The 26,051-nt window shown below is 32.0% G+C and overlaps 2 protein-coding genes across 3 annotated transcripts in view; one reads left to right on the top strand and one right to left on the bottom strand.

Annotated features, from left to right (window-relative positions):
- Positions 1-26,051, top strand: part of LOC134691511 (phospholipase ABHD3-like) — a 51,799-nt gene that overhangs the window by 8,168 nt on the left and 17,580 nt on the right. The window contains exons 4-10 of one of the 2 annotated variants that reach the window (XM_063552059.1): positions 1,448-1,508; positions 2,231-2,276; positions 5,619-5,731; positions 7,356-7,532; positions 8,218-8,269; positions 14,253-14,418; positions 20,775-20,965. In XM_063552059.1, the coding sequence (XP_063408129.1) occupies positions 1,448-1,508; positions 2,231-2,276; positions 5,619-5,731; positions 7,356-7,532; positions 8,218-8,269; positions 14,253-14,418; positions 20,775-20,956 (797 nt within the window). In that variant the 3' untranslated portion in view covers positions 20,957-20,965. Of the gene's footprint in view, positions 1-1,447; positions 1,509-2,230; positions 2,277-5,618; positions 5,732-7,355; positions 7,533-8,217; positions 8,270-14,252; positions 14,419-20,774; positions 20,966-26,051 lie in introns of those variants that run through there. The other variant, XM_063552060.1, reaches the window with a different exon arrangement.
- LOC134691512 (complement C1q tumor necrosis factor-related protein 4-like) lies at positions 2,999-4,712 on the bottom strand. Its single transcript, XM_063552061.1, has 2 exons — positions 4,312-4,712; positions 2,999-3,460 (listed from the first exon to the last, which is right to left on the bottom strand). The coding sequence occupies exons 1-2, from the start codon at positions 4,649-4,651 to the stop codon at positions 3,072-3,074; spliced, it is 729 nt and encodes a 242-aa protein (XP_063408131.1). The 5' UTR covers positions 4,652-4,712; the 3' UTR covers positions 2,999-3,071.

Consider the following 26,051-nt stretch of genomic DNA (forward strand, 5'->3'; position numbering starts at 1 on the left):
AATTAGTTTTTCAATGAATTTAGGCTTATAAAAGTATATGAAGAAGCCCAAAAAACAACATTATAATGTAATTGAAGGCCCCAATGGGCATTTTGAAAAGTTGGCAGGTATGAATGGTATTATTGCTTACTGTGGATTCATTATTATTCGTGGGATACCTATTTTCGTGGCTTTCGTGGTTACGGGTGAACCACTAAATTAAATGTTCAACGAATATCAAATTTTCTTTAGGCTTGTATGTAGACTTCAGCAAAACCACGAAAATAAATATCCACGAACTTCCAAGTTTTCTATAATCCACGAAAATTGGTACCCACGAAAATAAATGAATCCACAGTATGTGACAAATCTCATCCAGAGACCAAATGGTATAGAAGTTATCATTGATAGGGTACTGATCAGCCTTCAACAATAAGCAATACTCATAAAACATTGATAGGGTACTGTTCAGCCTTCAACAATAAGCAATACTCATAAAACATTGATAGGGTACTGTTCAGCCTTCAACAATAAGCAATACTCATAAAACATTGATAGGGAACTGTTCAGCCTTCAACAATAAGCAATACTCATAAAACATTGATAGGGTACTGTTCAGCCTTCAACAATAAGCAAAACTCATAAAACATTGATAGGGTACTGTTCAGCCTTCAACAATAAGCAATACTCATAAAACATTGATAGGGTACTGTTCAGCCTTCAACAATAAGCAATACTCATAAAACAATGATAGGGTACTGATCAGCCTTCAACAATAAGCAATACTCATAAAACATTGATAGGGTACTGATCAGCCTTCAACAATAAGCAAAACTCATAAAACAATTCAAATGAGAAAAATAATTACCTAATTTATAACAAAATAATTAGCAAAAATTCTTCTGTCCTCACCACCTCTGTATTTTACTAACCCTCTATGGATCCGTAGGGGGTCAGTAGCAAACCATATAACTTATATTGGTATTGCACAATACTGTGCAATCGAAGATTTCTTGGTATTCCACAATACTGTGCAATTGAAGATTTCTTGGTATTGCACAATACTGTGCAATTAAAGATTTCTTGGAATTGCACAATACTGTGCAATTGAAGATTTTTTAGGGCGCAAGTTCCATATCAGGAAAGTCGCCTCCAAAAACATCAATATAATAATAATTATTTACCATGTTGTTAGATTATGGATATAGACAGTTCTAGGTGAATTTAAAAAAAAAAAAGATCTTTGACCATATTTAATTTGTGTCAAAAACCTTTATTATTATCACAATCCAAATTCAGCCACTATCAAGCTTGAATACTGTGTCCACACTTGCCCCGACTTGCCCCAACTGTTCAGAGTTCAACCACTGCAGTCATATCAGGCTGCACTAAGCAAAGCATTTTATTTACAAGATATATTTTCTACTTCCTGTTTACCATTTTATAAATAAAATATTGAATATTGCAGGTGACAGTAGTTGTAGTTACATCCTCCATCTTGTATCTGAAGCAGCACAGCATGGATACAGGTAATTTTTATCATTCTAGAGTTATGTCCCTTTACAAATTTTGTTTCCTTTCACTGTTGCTTTAACGAAATGTTATGAATCTTATACACAATGTTTATTACAACAAGGCCACACTTAAACAAAATTTGGTTTGCCCAAACCCTACCCAAAGGTTGAGACAGTGGGTAGGTAGGTAGGCATTTTCTTTTCTTTTTTCAAAAAAGAAATTGAAGTATCAGATGTTTATTAGTCTTCATGACTATTTGATTAAAAAAAACTTCTTCAAATCAGGACAATAAAAGAATTTGAGTAGGCAGCTTTTTACTGGGTAGGTAGCGTTTGGGCAAACAAACATATTTTTTATTATGACCCAATACACATATCAAGTTAGAATTTTGGTAGTGTCATTTAACTGTTCTTGAGTGATGTCCCCTTCATAATGTTGTGTACAAGCGGGGGCATCATCTGTGTAGCATGGACACCATTAAATTACCTATTAGTTTTTTAGAGATGGGTATGTGTTTTAGGTGGATGCTGCTTATACATACTGAACATGGAATATTTAAAATCATTACTTTCTCAAATTGAAAACCACACCAAAATTATGTCCATGTAATCAATTGCAGAAACAAAGCCATGACATATTAAGTTTCTACAGAATTCTGGAGACATATATGATTAGCACCAAATTGGGTTTGAATATAGGAACAACAATGTTTTGAAATGCTAATTTCTATTTGTAGATCTGTTGTGTTTAATCAGAGAGGAAATGGAGGAGCAAAGCTAAAGGTTAGTGAATATTGTTATATAGATGATGAAATGTATTGTACCTCTTAGATGTTCCAGTCTCATTGATATAATCTTGAATAAATTCATCAACGAGACAACTCTATTTCCAAGTTACAATGTATAAAAAGTTGCGAATATAGGTCAAAGTACAGGGAGCCTCACACCAAAAAGCAAGCTTTAAAGGGCTCCAAAATGATTGGTCTGCATGTGAATTTTATTTTCAAAGTCTGTAGAAGGTTTTTCGTCACAAACTTCCCTATCTAAACATTTCATTGCCATTTTATAAATGTATTTACAGTAGAAGGCCATTAAGCATAGACAACAAACACAGCAAAGTTTTAGCTTATCTTTTTTTAACCATATATATATTATGCATGTATACATAGTAATTTGACATCATCAATCTGTTAATGGTAAGTCATTAAGATTTATTAATAGTGTCCTTTTTGTCGAGCTTGCAATTTTTTTCGAAAAAACATATAGCGATCCTACATTCGGTCAATGGCAGCGGCATCCACAAATATTTACTCTGTGGTTAAAGTTTTTGAAATTTTAATATTTTTCTTAACCTATTTATGCCAAATTTGAACAGAACCTGTTTAAGTTCAAAAGATATCTAGAAGAATATTTATAAAATTTCCTGTTTTCCGTATATTACTTAATATATGTATGGACTTAGTTTTTCTTCCAGTTAACATTACATACAGTCTCATAGTCTGTGGTTAAAGTTCTTAAAATATTTATTAGATTCATCAAGTAGGCAAGACACTGGGAACCGTGGAACCCTTACAAATTTTACTGAATGAGAAATCCTGAAAACATAGACCAAGTGTCTCCAGTTACTGTTTCCGATCCATTGCTATTATCATTCCTGACACAAACTTTGTCCCCTTTTGTCAGTTGGATGGCAATACTGATAGCACCTTCAGACCAGTTTGTACCAAATATTGGGGCGTAGAATTGATCATTGACAGCTAACTGGCAGTGTATGTGCTGTCCTCCCCAGGATCTTACTGTGGCCGATATCATGTAGAGTCCGGACTGTGGCACGGTAAATACCCCAGTGGCCGCTGAGTAACTGCCTCCTATGTTAGTTTTCACGGAATCAAACTTTATAATGTCATGTGGTCCAGGTTTGAATGTTTTTGTTAGAATTGCAGTAAAAGCTGGTATTGTTTTAGGTGCTGGAAAATAAAAAAAAAGTATATTGAGATAAAATGATAGATATATATATTATAAAATACCGTATAGCAGGTTATTTTGCGGGGTGCAAATTTTTCACTTATTTTCGCGGATAGAACAAAATCACCAAAATAAATTCCGCCAAATTAAAGGTGTACTAACAAAGGTATGAATTAAAGTTTTTAATCCGCCAAAATAATAACCGCCAAAATATTAACCGCCAAAATATTAACCGCCAAAATATTTCGTATACCTTGTTCAATGAAAATCGCAAAATTTTACACCCGCGAAAATAACCCGCTATACGGTAAATACTACCTGTATACTTGTATAGGAAGAGATGTGCATGAGACAAAAATATAGACAATGTTGACCTCTAAACAATTGAATTTTGTTTATTTGGGTAAATGGGTTATACTGTCTCATTGACATGCACCACACATTTAATTTTATTTAAATAAAAAATGATAATACTCATGTTTTCCTGTCTTATAATACCTATAGATGTCATATATCAAAGTATTATGAGATTAACATGTTTTACACCCATAATATATTGGCATTAAAAGCAATGAGTAAAAATGGTTTTTAATTACAGACTTTCTTTCCTATCCATGGTCAGGTTGTTGTGTTTTTGACACATTCCCTATTTCCATTCTCAATTTTATTTCAACCTCAAATTGCTGCAACACGTCTCATTAATTAAAAGTTTAACAACAGTGTTAGCAACTGATAAAATTTTAATTAAAAGTTGCAAAATTATTTTAAAATGATGGAAAATTTTGATTGCTAATATAAGAAAATAATGATTTTGTTTTTTGTGGAATTTTTTTGACTTAAGGGTCTTACTAACCTTTAGCTGCAATAGTGTCATCCACTATTCTCTTTATATCATCCGTGACGTCTAACGTTAAATTCTGTTTGACTTGGTCAATGTAACGTTCAAGTTTCTCTACAAGTTTAAGTGATTCCAGAACATCTCCTAGTTTTGTTGTCACTAACTGTGACATTTTAGTTTTGATAGCATCGTTGACATACTGCTTGACGTGTTCATCTGCATTTGACATGTCAACCATGGCCACTAATGGAGCATTTTGATTGTCCAGTAATGGAGAAGGTATTTTATTACCACCAACATTTCCATAGGATTGTAATATGATACATCCAAAAATTGAAAATAATGAAATCTTCATTTTAGAAAATGATATGTATCACTCAATGCCTCGTCTGAATCGAATGATAAATTTAAAATCATGTAAACACTTTATATAGCATATAGCAATAAGTGTGACAATTGAGACTATGCTACGTATGATTTGAATGGAAAATTGAAAAATTTAACCCTGTCTTAAGAGGGTCTAGGTTGAATTTTTGTGGTTTGAGTGTTTCTACTTATGTTAATTATGATTATCTGGGTTCATTCAGGATTCAAAATTAACCACCAACTTCCTTTGTAGTACATTTAAGTATATATGAACTACAAGTAAAATGAATTTTATACATATTAAACATGCTTGGTTTTAATGGATTATACTTTCAGCAATAAACTCTTACAAATTGATATAAACTTTTGATTAACAAAAAACGTCTTACATGTATCATGGCAAAAGTTTATGTAAGTCATGACCAATTCAGTATACAAACAATCAATTTAAGTCTTGAGATTGTTTTGAAAGGTGTACCAAGCAGATCATTACAATTAGTATTTGTTTACAACAGCGCAATATCTGTATTTATTTAAAAACTTATTTTGAAAAATTATCAATTGTTTAAATAAACAGATAAATTATGTCACCTTAATCTAGAGTGTTTACAGAGTTTATCAATTGATAACTATGCTTAGCTTGTGAATTTGTTTAGGGAGACTGTACTTATTGCATAACATTATACATTTACATGGGGAGGGGGACTGTACTTATTGCATAACATTATACATTTACATGGGGAGGGGGACTGATTACTCAGTTCTTCCCCTTATTTTATTTTGATCAGTAGAAAATTAGCTGGTACTAAAAAAGAGTGGAAAATAAAAATCAGTTCTAAAATACTAATTTAATCTATTTTAGATCAATTGTAGCATGATAAGCAGAAAAGAAAATTTCAAATAGAAATTGTTTTTTCAATATTGATGACTGATTGATTGTGTTTATTTATTTTCAGACTCCACGGACATATTGTGCAGCTAACACGGAAGATTTAGCACATGTTGTCAATATAATCAAAGGGAGATTACCCCAGGTACCAATAATTGGAGTTGGTGTTTCATTAGGAGGGTAAGTTTCCTAAGAACTTTCAAAGGGAGATTACCCCAGGTACCAATAATTGGTGTTGGTGTTTCATTAGGAGGGTAAGTTTCCTAAGAAATTTCAAAGGGAGATTACCCCAGGTACCAATAATTGGAGTTGGTGTTTCATTAGGAGGGTAATTTTCCTAAGAAATTTCAAAGGGAGATTACCACAGGTACCAATAATTGGGAGTTGGTGTTTCATTAGGAGGGTAAGTTTCTTAAGAACATTCAAAGGGAGATGACCCCAGGTACCAATAATTGGAGTTGGTGTTTCATTAGGAGGGTAAGTTTCCTAAGAACTTTCAAAGGGAGATTACCCCAGGTACCAATAATTGGAGTTGGTGTTTCATTAGGAGAGTAAGTTTCCTAAGAACTTTCAAAGGGAGATTACCCCAGGTACCAATAATTGGTGTTGGTGTTTCATTAGAAGGGTAAGTTTCCTAAGAACATTCAAAGGGAGATTACCCTAGGTACCAATAATTGGAGTTGGTGTTTCATTAGGAGGGTAAGTTTCCTAAGAACATTCAAAGGAAGATACCCCAGGTACCAATAATTGGAGTTGGTGTTTCATTAGGAGGGTAAGTTTCCTAAGAACTTTCAAAGGGAGATTACCCCAGGTGCCAATAATTGGAATTGGTGTTTCATTAGGAGAGTAAGTTTCCTAAGAACTTTCAAAGGGAGATTACCCCAGGTACCAATAATTGGAGTTGGTGTTTCATTAGGAGTGCGTAAAAGTGGCGTTAAAACACACAAAATCAAATCTAATCATACGGAAAACTACCAAAGCATGTGTATGGTACACCTTGAGAGAACAAATGACCTTTTAATCTATAACCCAAAATATTTGTGTAAGCTGTTTCATTAGAGGGAAAGACAGATACCAAGAGGGAAATCAAAAATCATATGTCCCAATAGAAAACAGACAACACAACGGCCTAAAATAAAAAAAGGACAAAACTTCAAACAACTATAACACAATTAACCTTGTTACATTTATCTCATAGGAATATATATGTGTGCATAAAATAAACATCTATGCAAGTTAAGGATGTTCACTGATTTTGTTTTTGACTTTTTGTCAGATATTTAGGGATTCTCTAGATCAGGTTTTATCCATGTGTTGTCAGATATTTAGGGATCCTCTAGATCAGGTTTTATCCATGTGTTGCTGTCAAAAATTTTGCTACTAACCCTTACTTTTATTTTCAGAATTTTCTTTTATTAGTTAAGAAACCCATATTTTTTTTAAATCTTGGTTTTTCCATAGTTTTTTGTCAATATAAAGATAAATATGTCTAAGAAATCTAGAGAGAATCATTTCCTGCTGAAATTCAAATGATTGATTCAAATAAAATTGAGAATGGAAATGGGGAATGTGTCAAAGAGACAACAACTCGACCATAAAAAAAACAACAGCAGAAGGTCACCTACATATAGCGAGAAATTCCCCCACCCGGAGGCGTCCTTCTGCTGGCCCCTAAACAAAGATATACTAGTTCAGTTATAATAGTTCCTCATCAATGGATGTCACACTTAAATCTGAAATGTATAACTGAAACAAATTTGAATTTTAATTGAGATTTAAGTTCAATTTCTTTGATTGTTTACAGAATGCAGATGCTTAATTATCTGGCTAGGTCGGGTGACAAGAGTCAGTTGGAGGCTGGGATGTGTATCTCAGTGGCATGGAATGTCTTTGAGTCAGTCGAGTCACTAGAGAAACCAGGACTAAATCTACACGTTATCAACAGACAACTGTCAAAAACATTAGTACAAATGGTTCAAAGGTTAGCCAAGGTTAACTTTATGTTCAGGATGCCTCTTTTAAAAACAATGACTAAATATTTGGAAATGTGTAAATACAAAAACTTTTACAGTCTTTTTTCTTGTATTATATAAAAATTGTGGTATGACCAATCTCCATAAAAAAAACATGTATAGGTAATCAAATATAGGTCACTAGACAGCCTTCAAAAATGAGCAAAAACCATTCCACATATCAAGTTATAAGTGACTGTGACTTGACAAATGTGAAACAATTCAAAAGAAAAACTCAGATTTCCTGGGTCATGAAACATATTCTTCTGATTGTTCAGTTGAGACATGTGTATTATTGAAACACATTTTTGTCACTGATATTTTTTTATGGGAATATTTTTTTTTTTGGTTCTCATATTTTTTAAGCAAAACATAGACTTTCTAGTTGGGAGGCTTTTAAATGACAAGTTTGATTTGATCCCTTCAGAACATGTTTATATGTTGTAGTCTAACTTGTGCAAAGCAGACAACTTCATTCAGAGTTATTTCCCTTGCCCATGAAAGAAGAGAAGAAAATATGAAGGCAGGATCTGTTTTTGTTACCAGTTTGCAATTTAGAGGGAACTAATTAGCAATATAATTCAAGAATTAACATGGATACTTATAACTATTTATCAATATCAAATTTGAATTGTAGTCTTTTTCTATTTTTAGCAATATGGAAGTGTTTGAAAATCATTTTGACAACTTGGATCATATATTGAAGGTGAATATATAATATAACAAATAGAAGATGTTGTATGATTCTCAATGAGACAACTGTCTTCAAGAGAACAAATACCACAGGAATTAACAACTATAGGACACCATTAGGAGTGGTATTTTTATGCCCCACCATATGATAGTAGAGGGGCATTATGTCCATCTGTTCTCGTCAATTCAGGTCAAGATAGTTTTTGATGAAGTTGAAGTCCAATCAACTTAAAACTTAGTACAAATGTTTCTTATGATATGATATTTCTAATTTAAATGCCAGATTAGAGTTTTAACCCCAATTTCATGGTCTACTGAACACAGAAAATGATAGTGCGAGTTTGGCATCTCAAGATGATATACAAACTGTCAAAAAAATATGTTAGATTAAAAACAAACATGTAACACTGAGTTATGTCTCTTTCTTCATATTTGTGCATACAAAGTTGATGAGAAATGCTTAAAATAAAACTTACACACTGATCTAGTATGGAGAAATATGCAGTTGAGATGATATCATACTGTGGATTCATTTATTTTCGTGGGTATCAATTTCCTTCGATTGAGGAAAACCATCATGTTAGTGGGTATTTGATTTCTTGGTTTTCCAATTGAATTTGTGGTTTACCTGTACCCATTAAAACCAAGATAATTGGTATCCAATGAATATTGCTGTAATTAATCAAAGTTTCACAAAGTGGATGAATTTGAAGAGAAAAAGAAACTGTATTACTCCATCAGAACTTATATGTTTCAAATATAAATGAGAGATATTGTGGGGTTGAAGTCTATAAGAAAAAATCAACACATTTTAATCAAAATAAGCATGTTAAGGTCAAAATTAAGAAATTCAGTAATGGAAAGGATCTTCCTGCTAACCTGCTATACCATATACCACAGGGACTACACTTTTTGTGTCGAGCCTGGAAAAAGCGAGACTTAGCGATCCTACATTCCGTCTTCGTCGGCGGCATCCACAAATATTCACTCTGTGGTTAAAGTTTTTGAAATTTTAATAACTTTCTTAAACTATACTGGATTACTTCCAAACGTGGACAGAAGCTTGTGTATGATCATAAGATAGTATCCAGAAGTAAAGTTGTAAAAATAAAATTCCATTTTTTCCGTATTTTACTTATAAATGGACTTATTTTTTTCTGCGGGGAAACATTACATTCACTCTGTGGTTAAAGTTTTTAGAATTTTGATAACTTTCTTAAACTATCCTTTGTTTGTACCAAACTTGGACAAAAGCTTGTTTATGATCATAAGATAGTATCCAGAAGTAAATTTTGTAAAAAAATAAATCCATTTTTTCCGTATTTTACTTTTAAATGGACTTAGTTTTTCTACAGAGAAACATTACATTTACTCTGTGGTTAAAGTTTTTAAAAATTTAATAACTTTCTTAAACTAGCTGGGTTTGTACCAAACTTGGACAGAAGCTTATTTATGATCATAAGATAGTATCCAGAAGTAAATTTTGTTAAAAGATATTTCCATTTTTTCTGTATTTTACTTTTTAACATAACATACAGTCTGCAGTTTAAGTTTTCAAAACATTAATTAGATTCATTAACTATCCTACATTTTTACCAAACTTGGACAGATGCTTCTTACAATCAAAAGGAATATTTTTATTGATTTTTTTCCTCCTTTATGTTGAGCCTGCGATTTACAGCAAAAGTAGGCGAGACACTGGGTTCCGCGGAACCCTTACAAATTTTTGTGAAAACCTAATTGATAGAGAGAAATTGTAAATAGAGGAATCCGTGAGAGACCCTCATCATTAAACTTCTGTTGAGAGGACATAATCGATCTATACACATGGAAAAAAGTATTGCAACACCTTGATTTTTCAAAACTTGAAAAATCAGCCTCTTTTTTTAGATGATATATAATAAGATATTTGTATAATATTATTGAAACATAGTTTATGATAACATTGGCATTGAAACGAACAAAAAATGTTTGAAAAAAAATGATTGATATAACCACAATTTTAATAACAAAATGAAGTGTTTTTTGTACAAAAAAATGCATTTTACAACTTTGACTGTAGTTGAACTTTACAAAGTCAGACATTTCAAAATTAATCTTCAGATGATTGTTCACATCATGGTTGATCGTTAAACGCCAAATAATTAGTTCTTTGTGCGCAGCCTCCATTCAAACGGATAACCGCATCTTAACGTCTTCTGAATCCTGCCAAAAATCGACTAATTTGTTGCTAAGATAGCAGCAATCATTTCTGATGAAGGGCATTGTTTATTTCATGATGCGTTTGACCGGGGTGTCCTTTCGCGCACTTTCCACCCAATAGTGTCCCATATATGCTCGATGTGGTTCAAATATGGGCGATGATCCGTCCAAGGAAGATGACCCGAATTCCATTGGAACAATGTATCTTCCTCCACGATGCTAATTTACAACTTTAGCGAGCTCTGCACTACATTGGATACGGAAAACTGTGTGTCTGTTCGTAAGCAAAGGTCTCTGAAATGGTCTTATCGCACGAAAATCAGTAGCGATGAGTCGATCTCGAACAGTTCTTGTTAAAAGGCTCCTGTATGCCCACCACTCTCTTTTTGGAATTGTATTGTATGCAATGGGTTTCCTTCTGACCAACCTTTATTATGCTTGATTTTCCCTAGCAAATGGTATAGGGGGTCTTCTTTATCTCGGAAGGTCTTTAACATCGTTTAGTGCCATTTTTATGCCCCACCTACGATAGTAGAGGGGCATTATGTTTTCTGGTCTGTGTGTCCGTTCGTCCGTCCGTCTGTTCGTCCGTCTGTCCCGCTTCAGGTTAAAGTTTTTGGTCAAGGTAGTTTTTGATGAAGTTGAAGTCCAATTAACTTGAAACTTAGTATACATGTGCCCTATGATATGATCTTTCTAATTTAAATGCCAAATTAGAGTTTTGACCCCAATTTTATGGTTCACTGAACATAGAAAATGATAGTGCAAATTTCAGGTTAAAGTTTTTGGTCAAGGTAGTTTTTGATAAAGTAGAAGTCCAATCAACTTGAAACTTAGTATACATGTTCCCTTTGATAAGATCATTCCAATTTTAATGCCAAATTAGAGAATTTATTCCAATTTCACAGTCCACTAAACATAGTATCCAGAAGTGAATTTTGTATAAATAAAATTCTATTTTTACCGTATTTTACTTATAAATGGACTTAGTTTTTCTGCGGGGAAACATTACATTCACTCTGTGGTTAAAGTTTTTAAAATTTTAATAACTTTCTTAAATTATACTGGATTACCAGTTACAATTTATGACAAAAATAAGCAAAGACCCATTAAAACAACATCTGATAAACAAATTTAATAATACTTTTAGATATTTGGATGATATTGTGGCTATCAATAATGACGACTTCAGTATGTATATTAATGAAATTTATCCTGGTGAACTTACTTTAAATAAAGCTAATACTAACAATGACCACTGCCCTTTCCTCGATCTTGATATCTATATCACTAACGGAAAGCTGAATACTAAAATTTATGATAAAAGGGATGATTTTTCATTTCCTATCGTTAATTATCCGTTTTTAGATGGTGACGTTCCCTTGTGTTTATATATCTCAACTTGTACGATTCGCTCGTGTATGTAACAATGTTTTAGATTTTAACGAGAGAAATTTATGTATTACTGAAAAATTATTACACCAGGGTTTTCGATATCACAAACTAGTCAAAACATTTACTAAATTTTATCATAGGTATAAAGACATCATTCGTAAATATAGCTCAACATGCAGACTTTTTATACGTTCAGGTATTTCATATCCAATTTTTTATGGAAATATTCTTTATAAAGCACAAAGGTGTCAGTATTCACCTCATAAACTTACAAAATTTTTGAATAGACTTATTAAGAAGGGATATAATTACGATACTGTTGTCAAGTCATTAAAGATTGCATATTTTGGCGTTAATATTGAGTCACTGATAAGGTCTTTGCGTTGGAACTAAACACATTTATTCTAAAAACAGTTGTTGGCATGACACTGGTTATGTTCTTCTCATATATGTTATGATGGTATGATACTAAACCCCTTATGGGAAGGATTGTGCCTGATGTTCATATGATGAAATCATAATCTTTCAGTCAGTTTAATTGAAGTCTGGAGCTGGCATGTCAGTTAACTGCTAGTAGTCTGTTGTTATTTATGTATTATTGTCATTTTGTTTATTTTCTTTGGTTACATCTTCTGACATCAGACTCGGACTTCTCTTGAACTGAATTTTAATGTGTGTATTGTTATGCTTTTACTTTTGTACACTGGTTAGAGGTATAGGGGGAGGGTTGAGATCTCACAAACATGTTTAACCCCGCCGCATTTTTGCGCCTGTCCCAAGTCAGGAGCCTCTGGCCTTTGTTAGTCTTGTATTATTTAAATTTTAGTTTCTTGTGTACAATTTGGAAATTAGTATGGCGTTCATTATCACTGAACTAGTATATACTTGTTTAGGGGCCAGCTGAAGGACTCCTCCAGTGCGGGAATTTCTCGCTACATTGAAGACCTGTTGGTGACCTTCTGCTGTTGTGTTTTTTTATTTTGGTCGGGTTGTTGTCTCTTTGACACATTCCCCATTTCCATTCTCAATTTTATACTTCCAAATGTGGACAGAAGCTTATTTATGATCACAAGATAGTATCCAGTAGAAAATTTTGTAAAAATAAAATTCCATTTTTTTCCATATTTTACTTATAAATGAACTTAGTTTTTCTGCGGGGAAATTTTACATTCACTCTGTGGTTAAAGTTTTTAAAATTTTAATAACTTTCTTACACTATACTGGATTACTTCCAAACATGGACAGAAGCTTGTTTATAATCATAAGATAGTATCCAGAAGTAAATTTTGTAAAAATAAAATTCCATTTTTTCCGTATTTTACTTTTAAATGGACTTAGATTTTCTGCCAGGAAACAACACATTCACTCTGTGGTTAAATTCTTGAAAAATTTAATAACTTTCTTATACTACTTTTAATTTGTACAAAACTTAGACAGAAGCTTGTTTATGATCAAAAGCTTGTACTAATAGAAGGAAATTTTGTTTATATTTTGTACCTGTGTATCTGTATTTAACTTATAAATGGACTTAGATTTTCTTCCAGTTAACATAACATACAGTCTGCAGTTAAAGTTTTTAAACATTTATTAAATTCATAAACTGTCCTGGATTTTTACCAAACTTGGACAGAAGCTTCTTACAATCAAAAGATAGTATCAAGAGGAAAATTTTTATTGATTTTTTTCCTCTTTTTTGTTGAGCCTGTGATTTTCAGCAAAAGTAGGCGAGACACTGGGTTCCGCAGAACCCTTACAAATTTATTTAAATTCTCACCACCCATAGAAAAATAAAAATAAAATAGAACAACACTCCCTTTGCATTTTGGTATTAAAATACAACCACCCACTTAAAATTTAAAAATAAATGCCTACCCTTGCTGGAACAAAGTATTTTCTGGAACAGCCATCATCAGTCCTTAACTTCCAGTTTACTCACTACTTATATATGTTTATTCATAAAAACATTTACTGGGGATTCATTTATTTTCATGGTTTGCAGAAAACTTGCATATTCATGGATATTTAATATCCTGGTGTTGACCAAGTCTGCATGTATTCCTTAAGAAAGAAAGTTGGAATTTCTTTCAACTTTTATATATGTGGTTCCCCTGTACCCACTAAATCCATGAAAGTTGGTATCCAACTATAGCTAATATTAATAAATCCACATTATGACATTTTCCTTCTATATTTCTCAGCAGAAATATCATTAGTGAGCAGTAGCTAACAGTTCACCCTAATTTAACATGCTTTGACATCCATAAGGTTGATGCAAGTGAAACAGCTAAGATCTTGATGAATGATATTATTTTCTTGTTTTCAGTCTTCAACAATTCGTGAGTTTGACGAAAGATTTACATCAAAGATCTTTGTTATGATATTTATTTTGTTGATTTCAGTCCTCCACCATTCGTGAGTTTGACGAAAGATTTACATCTAAGATTTTTGGTTATGATACATGGCAGGACTACTATAAAGAAGCATGCTTACATGATAAAATACATGCTCTTAAAGTACCAGTGTTAGTGTTAAATGCAGCTGATGATCCCTTCTCTCCCCATCATGGTAAGTGTGAGATAAAATACATGCTCTTAAAGTACCAGTGTTAGTCTTAAATTCAGCTGATGATCCCTTCTCTCTTCATCATGGTAAGTGGCTAATAAAATATGAATAAGTGGATGTTGTATGAGCGCCAATGAGACAAATCTCCATCCAAGTCACATTGTGTGAAAAATAAACAAAGGTCAAAGTAGTTACTACCTTCAACAACGGGGCCTTGGCTTACACTGAAAAAAGTAAGCTATAGATGCACTTGATAAACTCATCATAGATACATATCCTTTCTACCCTTATCACTGTAAAAAATTGATATAATATGAAACGGTTTCCTCTATCATGGTAAGTGTGAGACGAAATGCATTGTTAGAAGCATCCCTTCTTCTTTTGGTTAGGTTTCTATTTATAATTAATCCCTCTACTGGCAAAATGAAAGATTCTTAAGATTGTACTCTGTCTATCAGTTAAGTGATCACACCTAGATAAACTTATCATCTAAGATGAAATTGTAAAGTTTGTACACTAGAGGCTATTTGCATCAACAAAGAAGTTGTATAAAGACCCGAAAAAGTTTAAGAGAATTTGAGAACCAAACTTCTAAAAGGTTTTGTTAAATACAGCTATGGTAATCTATTTCTGGGGTGGGAAATCTTTAGTATTTTGAATGTGTTTTAGTCTTTTTGTTGATTGTTCTGTATGCTCTTTGCCAATCTGATGAGCTATGCAAAATCCTACTGATTTTACTAGTGTTTTTTTTTTTTGTGTTCACTTCATCTATCTTTTTTTCTATTGGTCCAAAAAATATTTCCTTCTCATCTTTCTCAAATACAAGAAACAGAAAGATTTTAATGTTTGTCAGCAGCTGAACAGTGATGAAATATCTTTGTGACATTTTCCTCGAAGTTCTGTATATTTGTTATATTAATTACTACCTTGAGTTTTATGTACTTTTGTTTGTCCGTTTTTATGCCCCATTTATGGGCATTATGTTTCTGGTCTGTGCATCCGTTTGTCTGTTTGTTTGTTTGTTTGTCCATCTGTCCTGCTTCAGGTTAAAGTTTTTGGTCAAGCTAGTTTTTTGATGAAGTTGATGTCCAATTTAATTAAAACTTAATACAAATGTTTCCGATGATATGATCTTTCCAATTTTTATGCCGAATTAGAGTTTTTACCCCATTTTCACTGTCAAATAAGCATATGAAATGATAGTGTGGATAGGGCACCTGTGTACTATGAAAACATTCTTGTTCTTTAATGTTTTAGGCATGGCATTATCAGTTTATTTTGACTTAAGAGTTTGAATGTCCCTTTGGTACTTCGCCTCTCTTCTACTTCAATGCTTTGAATTTTTCAATATGTTGAATAAACCTAGTCTTGTCACACTTTTTTCAAAGTACTTTTGTACATAATGGCTGCATATTTCAACAGCAGCCTATCATTGACAAGTAATGTTTGAGCATTTACTGATCTGTCAACCACCTTCCTGTTACTTTACACTTTGAAGTATAAGCAAACAATGTGCTCATTCTTGTTACAGTTAGTTCTGAATGTGTCTGTTCCTGGTATTTCAGTGGTTGGCGTTTGTTGCTGTCTGTCATAAAAAAAAAATAATGTTTTGTCATTAATCTGGTTTTCTTGTTTGACATGTTTCAAATTTTGTCCTGTCAGGGTTTTGCAGATCGTAGAAAATTATTTATAGTTGCTTTAATCCACATCATTTAGATTCTGGTATGTAGTTGTTTCACTTGCAATCATACCACCTCTCTTTATTTTAAAGACAACGCAACAAAACAAAGTGAAATTAAAATGTTTTATTGGGGTTTTTATCATAACCATGCACCGAATTAGGCATTCAGGAAATTAAGGTGGTACCTAATACTTTCACTAAAATTAATTTGGCTTGTTTAATTTTGATAAAATTTTGACAAAGTATTAACTTTGACCCTTTTACAAAAATATAAAAATTTCAAAAACTTTGAACCAACCTTTTTGTCTGGTTATATAGAGATTTGACAAACACAAATTTTGATCTTTGAGAAGCTTATTATTCCCTTTACAACACAAAATAATTAAAACATTTAGCTGACTTTATCTCTCTATAGTGTTAGGAACCATCTTAAACAAAGAAAAGCTTATAAATATAAACTGAAGTTCATCTAAAATACATGTTTACTTATAATCCTGGTACCTTTGATAACTTTTTACTACTTGTAGGAATTTTTGCACTGAAAGGAAAAATTTTAAAATCTTTTTAATGTGTTTGCCTTCTAGTTTTAAACATAATTGCTGATAAACTGAAAATACTATGCGAAACAGGATCAGCAATACAAGGTTTTTCTCCGACTCTTTGTAAGTTTTATTTCTCTCAAGCAAAAATATTTTGTGAAATTCTACTAAAAGAAAATTAAACTTTCATTTGAAATGTATTAGTGCCTGATGTTCAAATGTCAAATAAATTTTAAAGCAAACACTGAGTTTTTAGTTATTTCTGTTGCTTTGCACCCAATCCACAAAACTCCATCTTTGTCAAAATCCAGACTAAAAGGCAGTACAATTCCCATTGGTTTTATATCCATATATAGAATAATCTCCCCAGTAGGACTTAAAATATGTAATGCATGATTACTGAAATCAGACACAACAATCATGTCATTAGAGGACACTGCTATATCACGTGGGGAAAAATCAGTTTCATCCGTTTTTACACTACCACAGTGCTTATATGTCCATTGGAGTTTACCACCATAGTCTAGAGCTAAAATCTTTCCATTAAATTTTCTGTTTATAAGATCAACAACAAATATTTGGTCATTATGAGTTTTGATTCTCCATGGGCAAGTAAAAAGTCTCTGGTTGTCTTTGTCATACTCATAAGTGTGTTGTATGTCACCTTTCTGATTCATAACCACAACTTTTGCATCTTTTGAGGCCCCATCTGTTGAAGGATTGTCAAAAGGGTCTGGTCCAACCAGTCCTACTAATATCTGGTTACCTTTGTCAACATGAACACTTGCTGTGTTTAATGGAGAAAATGATTTGAAAATGTTTACTTCATCATCATTATAAAGTTTCAAATCTTGTCCAGATGAAATTATTAGGTCTCCATTGTTTTGTATTGCCATATCATAAACCTTGATTTCAACTTCTTTCTGTACTTTGATATTGTCATTCTCAAATTTCACTGCTTCAAGCTTCTTAAAACAAGCTATAAAAGCTGTATTATTATCACTATGTTGTATACTTGTAACGGGGTATAAATCAGATTGATAGTTTTTCACGACTTCTAAATCTGGAATTGTGTACAGATTTCCGAATTCTGTATTTATTTGACTCTCAAACTTCTTCAAATTAATTCCTGGAATGAACTTAGTCTTCTTGAGATCAATTTCTGTTTCTGCTTTATTTGGCAGTTTGAAGTCCATCGTTTTATTTGTGGAAAAAATGTCAGATGATTGGTTAGAGAGTAGTGTGTTGTCCAGCATACCTTTCCTCAGTACTAGGTCATCTTGATTCATTGTGATAGTTGAAAGTTCTGTTTTGATTTTATTCTCAAGTGGCCTCCATTTTGTTTCAAGTTTTAGTAGTAGATCCCTGGCATATCTTGATATCGTTTCTGTCATTTCCTTTTCAGTTTGAATTATTTTATCCTTTGTCTCTTGAAAATTCTTGTCTCCATCTGAAAGGATCTGTACAAATTTCACTTTTTCATTTTCATGCCATTCAATTTCGGTTTCTATTTTTTCCTTCAGAGTACTGAACTCAGAAACAATAGAATCATAAACTTCTTTAAGTTTTTTGAATTCATGTTTTTGATGGGACTCAGTTAAACACTCAGTACATATAGGATGCTTGCACTCATTAGAATTGCAGTAAACAAAACATTTTTGTTCACTGTGGATTGTACAAGGCATATTATGAAGATCCACCTTACGGATTGTTGCAGCAGTCTCTTGTGTTCCACACTCATTTAAATTTAGAACTTCATGTTTGTCAGATAATTTGATTTTACTATGAATCCTTGAATTACACAATTGACACAAAAATAAATCACAGTTTAAACATCTCCACTTTATATTAGATTCTTCACAGAACTGACACAAAGCAGGATTCTGGGCTTTTTCAATAGACTGTGAAAATGCCATTTTTATAATTCAGTGAGGGGCCATTTTTACAATTTAGTCAGTTAAAATTTGGCCACCACATTAACAAATTCATAAGCATATGAAAAGTATAAATGGACAGCTTTATCTGTTAATATGAGTGCAAAGTCTAATTGATAAACTTTACTCTATTTTCATCATAAGTTATCATGAATACATTTGTATATGGTCTAAATTTCGTACATTGTGATTTAAAATGTGAGAAGTTATTCAGGGGTCAATAATACCTATGATAATTCATTTACATTTGAAAATGAAATTTTAGGTTTGTTTTTTCTTAAAAAAGTAGTAATTATGGTGCAAAATATGTTCTAGTTACTCCCCTTTGGCCGATCATTTGATATTCTCGCTTAACTGATTTTGATTTGTGTTCACTCAACCTTTAGTTTTAAAGTGAATTCCTTAATAGTTATCCCATAAGGACGCGGTGTGTCAGTGTAAGATCTCCCCGATGGCCGGAGGCTAGAGGGTGATCTAACACTGACACACCAAGTCCGAATGGGATAACTATTTTACATCCCAGCTGTTTTAGATTTGACGAAAAACCATTTACAATTCATAAAATCTAGTTTAGAACGCCACACAACCATTATATTAAACTTTATATAATAGTATATGAAGTATACCCTTTATGAACCCCAAACACAATGAGTAGATATCAAACAATGTCAACTCGCCCCACTGGCCAATCGGCCCACACTATATCGCCACTTTATAAAAAAATCACCCCACTCTTGTTTCCCGACTTGCCCCACTTTTGAAAAAGTTTAAATCAAATTGAACAATCAGTCTGACAACTCATTTATCAACGAAAAGGGTTTAAACCCCACTGAATAAAGGTCTGCCAACTCACCCCAGTTATAAAAAGATCTTGCTTCCTTTAAGTATGTTAATTTACTGATAATTCGTATCCAGTCGTCCTGGTGTAGTGGTATTCGTCGTGGCTTCATATGCTAAAGGTCTCGAGTTGGAATTCCAGCATTTACACTGGATTTTTTCTACGTGAATTTTGATATATAGTCTTTTCCGTATAATTAATTATAAGTTTTATAGTGGATTTGACATTCCCGGCAAAATGTTACAGAACAAAGGAAAGCATGCATAACAAAGAAACTCAAACTGGAGTGATCTGGTAGGGGTGATCCGGCTCAGATCACCCCTGTTAGAACAAAGGAGCTGGGATGTAATTTTCCTAGTCATTACATTAGAATTTGTTAGAGTAATCGGATCAAAAATTTATTATTATAAAATAGCCACTATGTGTATTTTTCTAGTTTAACTGAATAAGTATTAGTATTTGTATATGTATCGGTAATTGTTTTTTATTTATATTATTGTAAAAACATGTATGTAAAGATTTATGTTTTCGGCCAAATACATTTATAGTTGGTGACCTTTTGCTGTTGTTTTTTTCTATGGTCGGGTTGTTGTCTCTTTGATGCATTCCCCATTTCCATTCTCAATTTTATATTATTATTACAGTCTTTTGTGAAGCCAAAAAGTAATTTTATAACACCACAAAAAGATTAAATGTTTAAATATAGTTTTTTAGCTATAATTATGATGACATGACAATTATACAAATACTGTCAATACATGTTTGAGTTGGGTGTTATTGCCTAAGAGCATCACCAGCACAGTATTGTAATGACATGACAATAGGAATATTGTACTGTTGGTATATTTAGTTCTGAAGAGGTGCAATTGTCTACCTCAGTTAATAGATAATCTTAGCTTTATTTGGCAAAACCTTCAGAAAGTTTTGGTCCTCAATGTTCTTTTAATTTGTCCTTGTTTTACCTTTTTCAACTTCAAGAGTCACTGATGAATCTTTTGTAGACAAAACGCCCATATGCACAAATTAAAATTTCAATCGTGGTATCTATGAAGAGTTATCTAAATCTGTTGCATTAACCTTAGTAAATATAAGACGGCAAAAATTTCATCAGATATTAAATATAAAAAAAGAAGATGTGGTTTGAATATCAATGAGACAATGTTCTACAACAGGCCAAATGACAAAGAAATTAGCAGCTATAGGTCACCCTGTGACCTTCAACAATGAGTTAAGCCTATAATAAAATTGAGAAAGGAAATGGTGAATATGTCAAAGCGACAACCACCCGACCATAGAGCAGATAACAGCCAAAGGCAACCAATGGGTCTTTAATACATATTGATATATTTTCTTTTTTCTTCTTTCAGCAATTCCAGTGAAAGAAGCAGAAGAGAATGAAAACATTGCTATAGTTGTTACATCACATGGTGGCCATATTGGATTTATGGAAGGTTTTATACCAAGGAACAGTACGTTTATGGATAAACTTTTCTCACAATATGTTAAAGCTGTGGTTACTCATGGTCCAACACATCTGAAACAAGAGTAAAATGTCTCAGTGGAATTCTGGATTGAAATTTATGTGTAAATGAGTTAACATGTTACCATGGATCACCAATGTCTGGCTATGTGTACAGAATAATCTGGATATAATTTTCCTAATGAAGGAGTATCAATAGAATATAAGTTAAATATATGTCACTTTCTGACAAGAACAGCATTGGTTCTATGACAACTACTTGACCTAGACTCACCTGAATCAGGAACTAACCATAAAACTTGAACATTTGACTCATAAGAAATATACATGGCACTGGAGGCATTATTTCAGAAACCTGCTTGTGAAAAACATTTCATCTTGCGGTTTTTCAAACCTAGTTTTGTTGTTATCTATGACAAACAAAATCATAAAACTGTTACTAGTCATTATTTTAAACACATTTGAAAATTAATAACTAAAACCTATTTTTTGTTCCTACCCTGTACAATGAAACTTGTCTTAAACTCTGTACAACAGAGACCTAGGGGAGTTTTTTTTTTGTCTGGATGTACATGAATAGTTCTTAATTTATTTCATGAAAAGAAGACAAAGTTTTGCATTATTTTCAATTTTGGACTGTAATTTTGTTCAAATTTTTGGAAGTGCTATTAGTTAATAGTTATCAAAGGAAGTTAAACATTACCAGACATTTAAAAAAAATATCGGTTGATTTTGGACTAGTCAGATGAATAACTTGAGGTCAGCTGTATTATAAATCATGGTTGTTTTATCTATTAAATGTTGAAATAAATCCAGGCAAAATAAATGTTTCAAATGATTTTTTGAAGCCAAAAAAGTGTATGAATATGTGTAGTAAAGTATGAACGCAACTTGTGGAAGACTCAATTACTTTTGCACATGTTGATTATTCTTTTAATGAAAATTTAAACACAAAATATCATATTGCAATGCTTTAGATATTGATATGAACAAATACCTCTAGTCTTTCTAATTGCTTAATGTCTTTCTCCATTTCATGTGTGATTTATTCATTTCTTTCAATGATATGTCAACAAAGGATTCAGAACTAGACCAACTTTGAAATTTGAATTTTGAAGATTCAACCTAAAAAGCAAAAACATGTGTTAAGTTTTATAAACCTTTCATTGAAAAAGTTGCCTTTAACATGTTTAATCCACAATATTTTCACATAAGTAAATGCCTGCACCAAGTCAGGAGTATGACAGTTGTTATCCATTCGTTTGCTGAGTTTGAGCTTTTGATTTCGCCATTTGATTAGGGACTTTTCATTTTGAATTTTCCTCCAAGTTCAGTATTTTTGTGGTTTTACTGGATATTTAATGTCACACTGTTTACTTACCATAGAATATATAAATCTATGTCAAATTGTTATCTTTCAAGCTTGTTATACCTTATTTATATCACAGGATTTGACTAGAATTTTAGGAAAAAGATCACTAGAAATCTTGCAAAGAACAATAGGTACCACTGTATACTGGTAGTTTTCTGTATTTATCCTCTGTTGAAATAACTTTGTTCAGACCAGGAACGTGAAAAGGCTTGATTACATAAATACATTCTATTATGGCGCGGATTTAAATGTTCAAAGAATGAAGCATTTTTCAAATTAGTTTTTTTTATGCACTTCAGCAAAACCTTGTACCTACAAAAATGTTTCCCTGAATCCACAAAAAATGGCACCCGTGAAAATTAATTAATCCACAGTAATATCTTGTGTTTGTGTTTTGAATGTGTGTATGAATATGTTTCCATCAATTTAAAACCATATGTTTCACAATTTATTATGTAATTTCTTACCATGACTAGTCTCTGTGCTTCAAATTATGTGTTCATCAACGTTCACTGTTATAGAAAATGTGAACTTATTGAATTGAATGTTTAATATGCAATTTTATATACACAGTTGTTACTTTTTGTCATATGTATTATGGTTGTTGTTTTAAGATTTTTATTAGATTGCATATATTTAAATTAAATATTTATATGTCCAGTACACAATCATTCTCCCTTGTTTAAGAAACATTTTGAACAACAAATATATTAATTTTGAATGTTTGATCAATTTAATGATGCTTTTTAGGTCCTTATTTATTTAAGTGATATGAGTAGTAGTTAATCAATGAGGAAATATCAGGTATCAATTAAGAAGACTAATCATAGATAAATACAAAACTGAGGAAATAACTTTTTCATTTTTTTTCCTGTCAAAAGATATTTACAAATTATTTTTATAATACATGTATTTGTATTATGTTGATTAATAGAAAACTAAATGAGTACAAAATGTGTCTTTTATTATGTAAATGCCAGAATATAAAAAATAATTTATAATATTTGGTCATCTGCCAAAGATGCTAAGGACATAGTTAACCTTTTCAATTTTCATGCTTTTGAAAATATTACAAAAAACTGGATTGCAATGCTGAGATAGGCCAGTCTTATAAATGCCAAACATTAAGAAATAATAGTTATTTAATTTATTTAATTATTTATCATTTTTGATTTCAATATATGAGTATATAGTCAGTAGTTTAATTTGTTTAATTATTATATATTATTTATTGATTTTTTAGTTTATAGATTTTATATCTTTTCACAATTTCTAAATAAATATTGCTAGTATCTTTTCTTTTGAGTTCTTAATCAAATTGTATGAATAAGAAAGAAGTGATGCACTGAATTAAAAAGTCCATTTTCCTGACTTGGTACAGGACATTTTAAGAAAAAATGGTTGGTTGAACCTGGCTTGTGGCTAGCAAAAATTATACGACAGGACTACATTAAAAATAAATGGAAGAACATGCAGGACAAAACACACAAAAGTTACCAGGATTTTAATTTAATATATAAGACTCATCAGTGATTATCAAATAAAAAATGTTTGAATGCCAAAACAAGTACAGAGTAAAAGAGCTTTAAGGACTAAAAGTTCCAAAAAGTTGTGCCAAATGTGCATGGCAAAGGTTTTTTGCCTGGGATAAGAAAATCCTTAGTATTCAGAATAATTCATACTTTTGCAAACAGTAAATTTATAAAAATGACAGTATAATAGATATAAATGTGAACACCGAAGTGGTGACTGACTACAGAATAAAAACTAATAGGAAAAACAACCTAAATTAGCACATTAAAAACACACCGTCAAACAACCTATTATATGTTAGCGGGAGAGATCGACCCACAAGAGTGACGTCACATTTCAATTTCTAAAAATTTCCAAAAAATAGGATAGAGTTCAAGATTGGGTTTGTAATATGATATTAATAACAATGAAAATAACAATACTTATTAATATAAAAGTCTGGTAGTAGTTAGAATATTAATAGTATTATCTAGCTATTTCGTTATTTCTTAATGAAAACTTTTAAACCAAATACATGTACAATCGTGTAAGTTTAGTTGACCCAAACTAAAATCTTATAAATGCAGTGGGTGATTAATTATCTTTACCCTAACACACGAAAAAAACAGAAAAAAATACGATTTTGCAACTACAAACGATATATAAAGACATTCGACAATATCCGATGAGAATAACAAATATATAACAATAAAACTAAATACATGCATTTATGATAGCAAAATACCGTGACACGTCTAACAATGCGAATTCACATTCAACAAAACAGTCAAACCATATCTAGACGCATATATCGTTTTTATCTCGCTTGACGTAGTCAAAAAGCAAGACATGGGTATATGCTGCTCCAGGCGTCGGAGTAGGCAGCGACTTCGGCGGCGTCAACAAAAAGTAAAATCACAAAAATACTGAACTTGGAGGAAAATCAATTTGGAAAGTCCATAATCGCATGGCAAAATCAAATAACAAAACGCATCAAAAACGAATGGACAATGTATTAGTTTGTGATCAGGTCTAGTTTGTGGTGAACCACAATTTGTAGGTTGAAATGATATTAGGTATACAGTTGTATTAGAATTGGCACATCTCATTTCCACGGGGAATATTTGGAGCTGCCCTCTCAGTTATGGACTATTGACTTATTTTACATGTATTAGTTAGTGATTGGGTCAGTTTATGGGGAGTCATAAGTGATAGGTCAATGTTATTTGGTATGCAGTTTTATAAGCATTGGCATATCTCATTTCCATGGATATTGTTTGGCCACGCCTCCTTAGTCATTGTCTATTGACTTAACATTTTGCTTAGTTAACACATTCCAACTGACTCCATTTTCAGAAAACGAAATCTGTAACAAACATAAACTTTTAGCCTCCGCTTTACAAGCAGAGCCAAATACAATGAAAGTTCCAACTATGTATTGGCTTCCGAAGCTACACAAAACCCCTTACAAATATAGATTTATTTCGTCTTCAAGTCATTGTTCAACTACTAAATTGTCTATTATTCTTACCAGCACACTTGGTACAATTAAAAACCTTATAATAAATTGTTCAAATAAGGCCTTCGAAAATAGTGGAATAAATTACTTTTGGAGTGTCAAGAACTCGTTGGAAGTACTTGATAAATTGCATGCTTATATTGGTGATTTTGAATCTGTTCAAAGTTTTGATTTTTCTACCCTGTATACCACATTGCCTCACATTCTCATTAAGAAAAAATTCACACACCTAATTAAATGGGCATTCAAAAAATCAGAATGTGAATATATATGTTCAAACTCTTTTAGGTCATTTTTTAGTAGCAATAAACAAAAAAACTATGTTAATTGGACATGCTTTGATACTATATATGCCCTTGAATTTTTACTAGATAACATTTATGTTCGCTTTGGGGATTCCGTATATCGTCAGATTATCGGAATTCCAATGGGGACTAACTGTGCACCACTTATTGCGGACCTCTGTTTGTATTGTTACGAGTTACAATTTATGACAAAAATAAGCAAAGACCCATCAAAACAACATCTGATAAACAAATTTAATAATACTTTTAGATATTTGGATGATATTTTGGCTCTCAATAATGACGACTTCAGTATGTATATTAATGAAATTTATCCTGGTGAACTCACTTTAAATAAAGCTAATACTAACAATGACCACTGCCCTTTCCTCGATCTTGATATCTATATCACTAACGGAAAGCTGAATACTAAAATTTATGATAAAAGGGATGATTTTTCATTTCCTATCGTTAATT

The sequence above is a fragment of the Mytilus trossulus genome, chromosome 11 (genome assembly GCF_036588685.1).
Source record: "Mytilus trossulus isolate FHL-02 chromosome 11, PNRI_Mtr1.1.1.hap1, whole genome shotgun sequence".
In the NCBI taxonomy this organism is placed as follows: Eukaryota; Metazoa; Mollusca; class Bivalvia; order Mytilida; family Mytilidae; genus Mytilus; species Mytilus trossulus.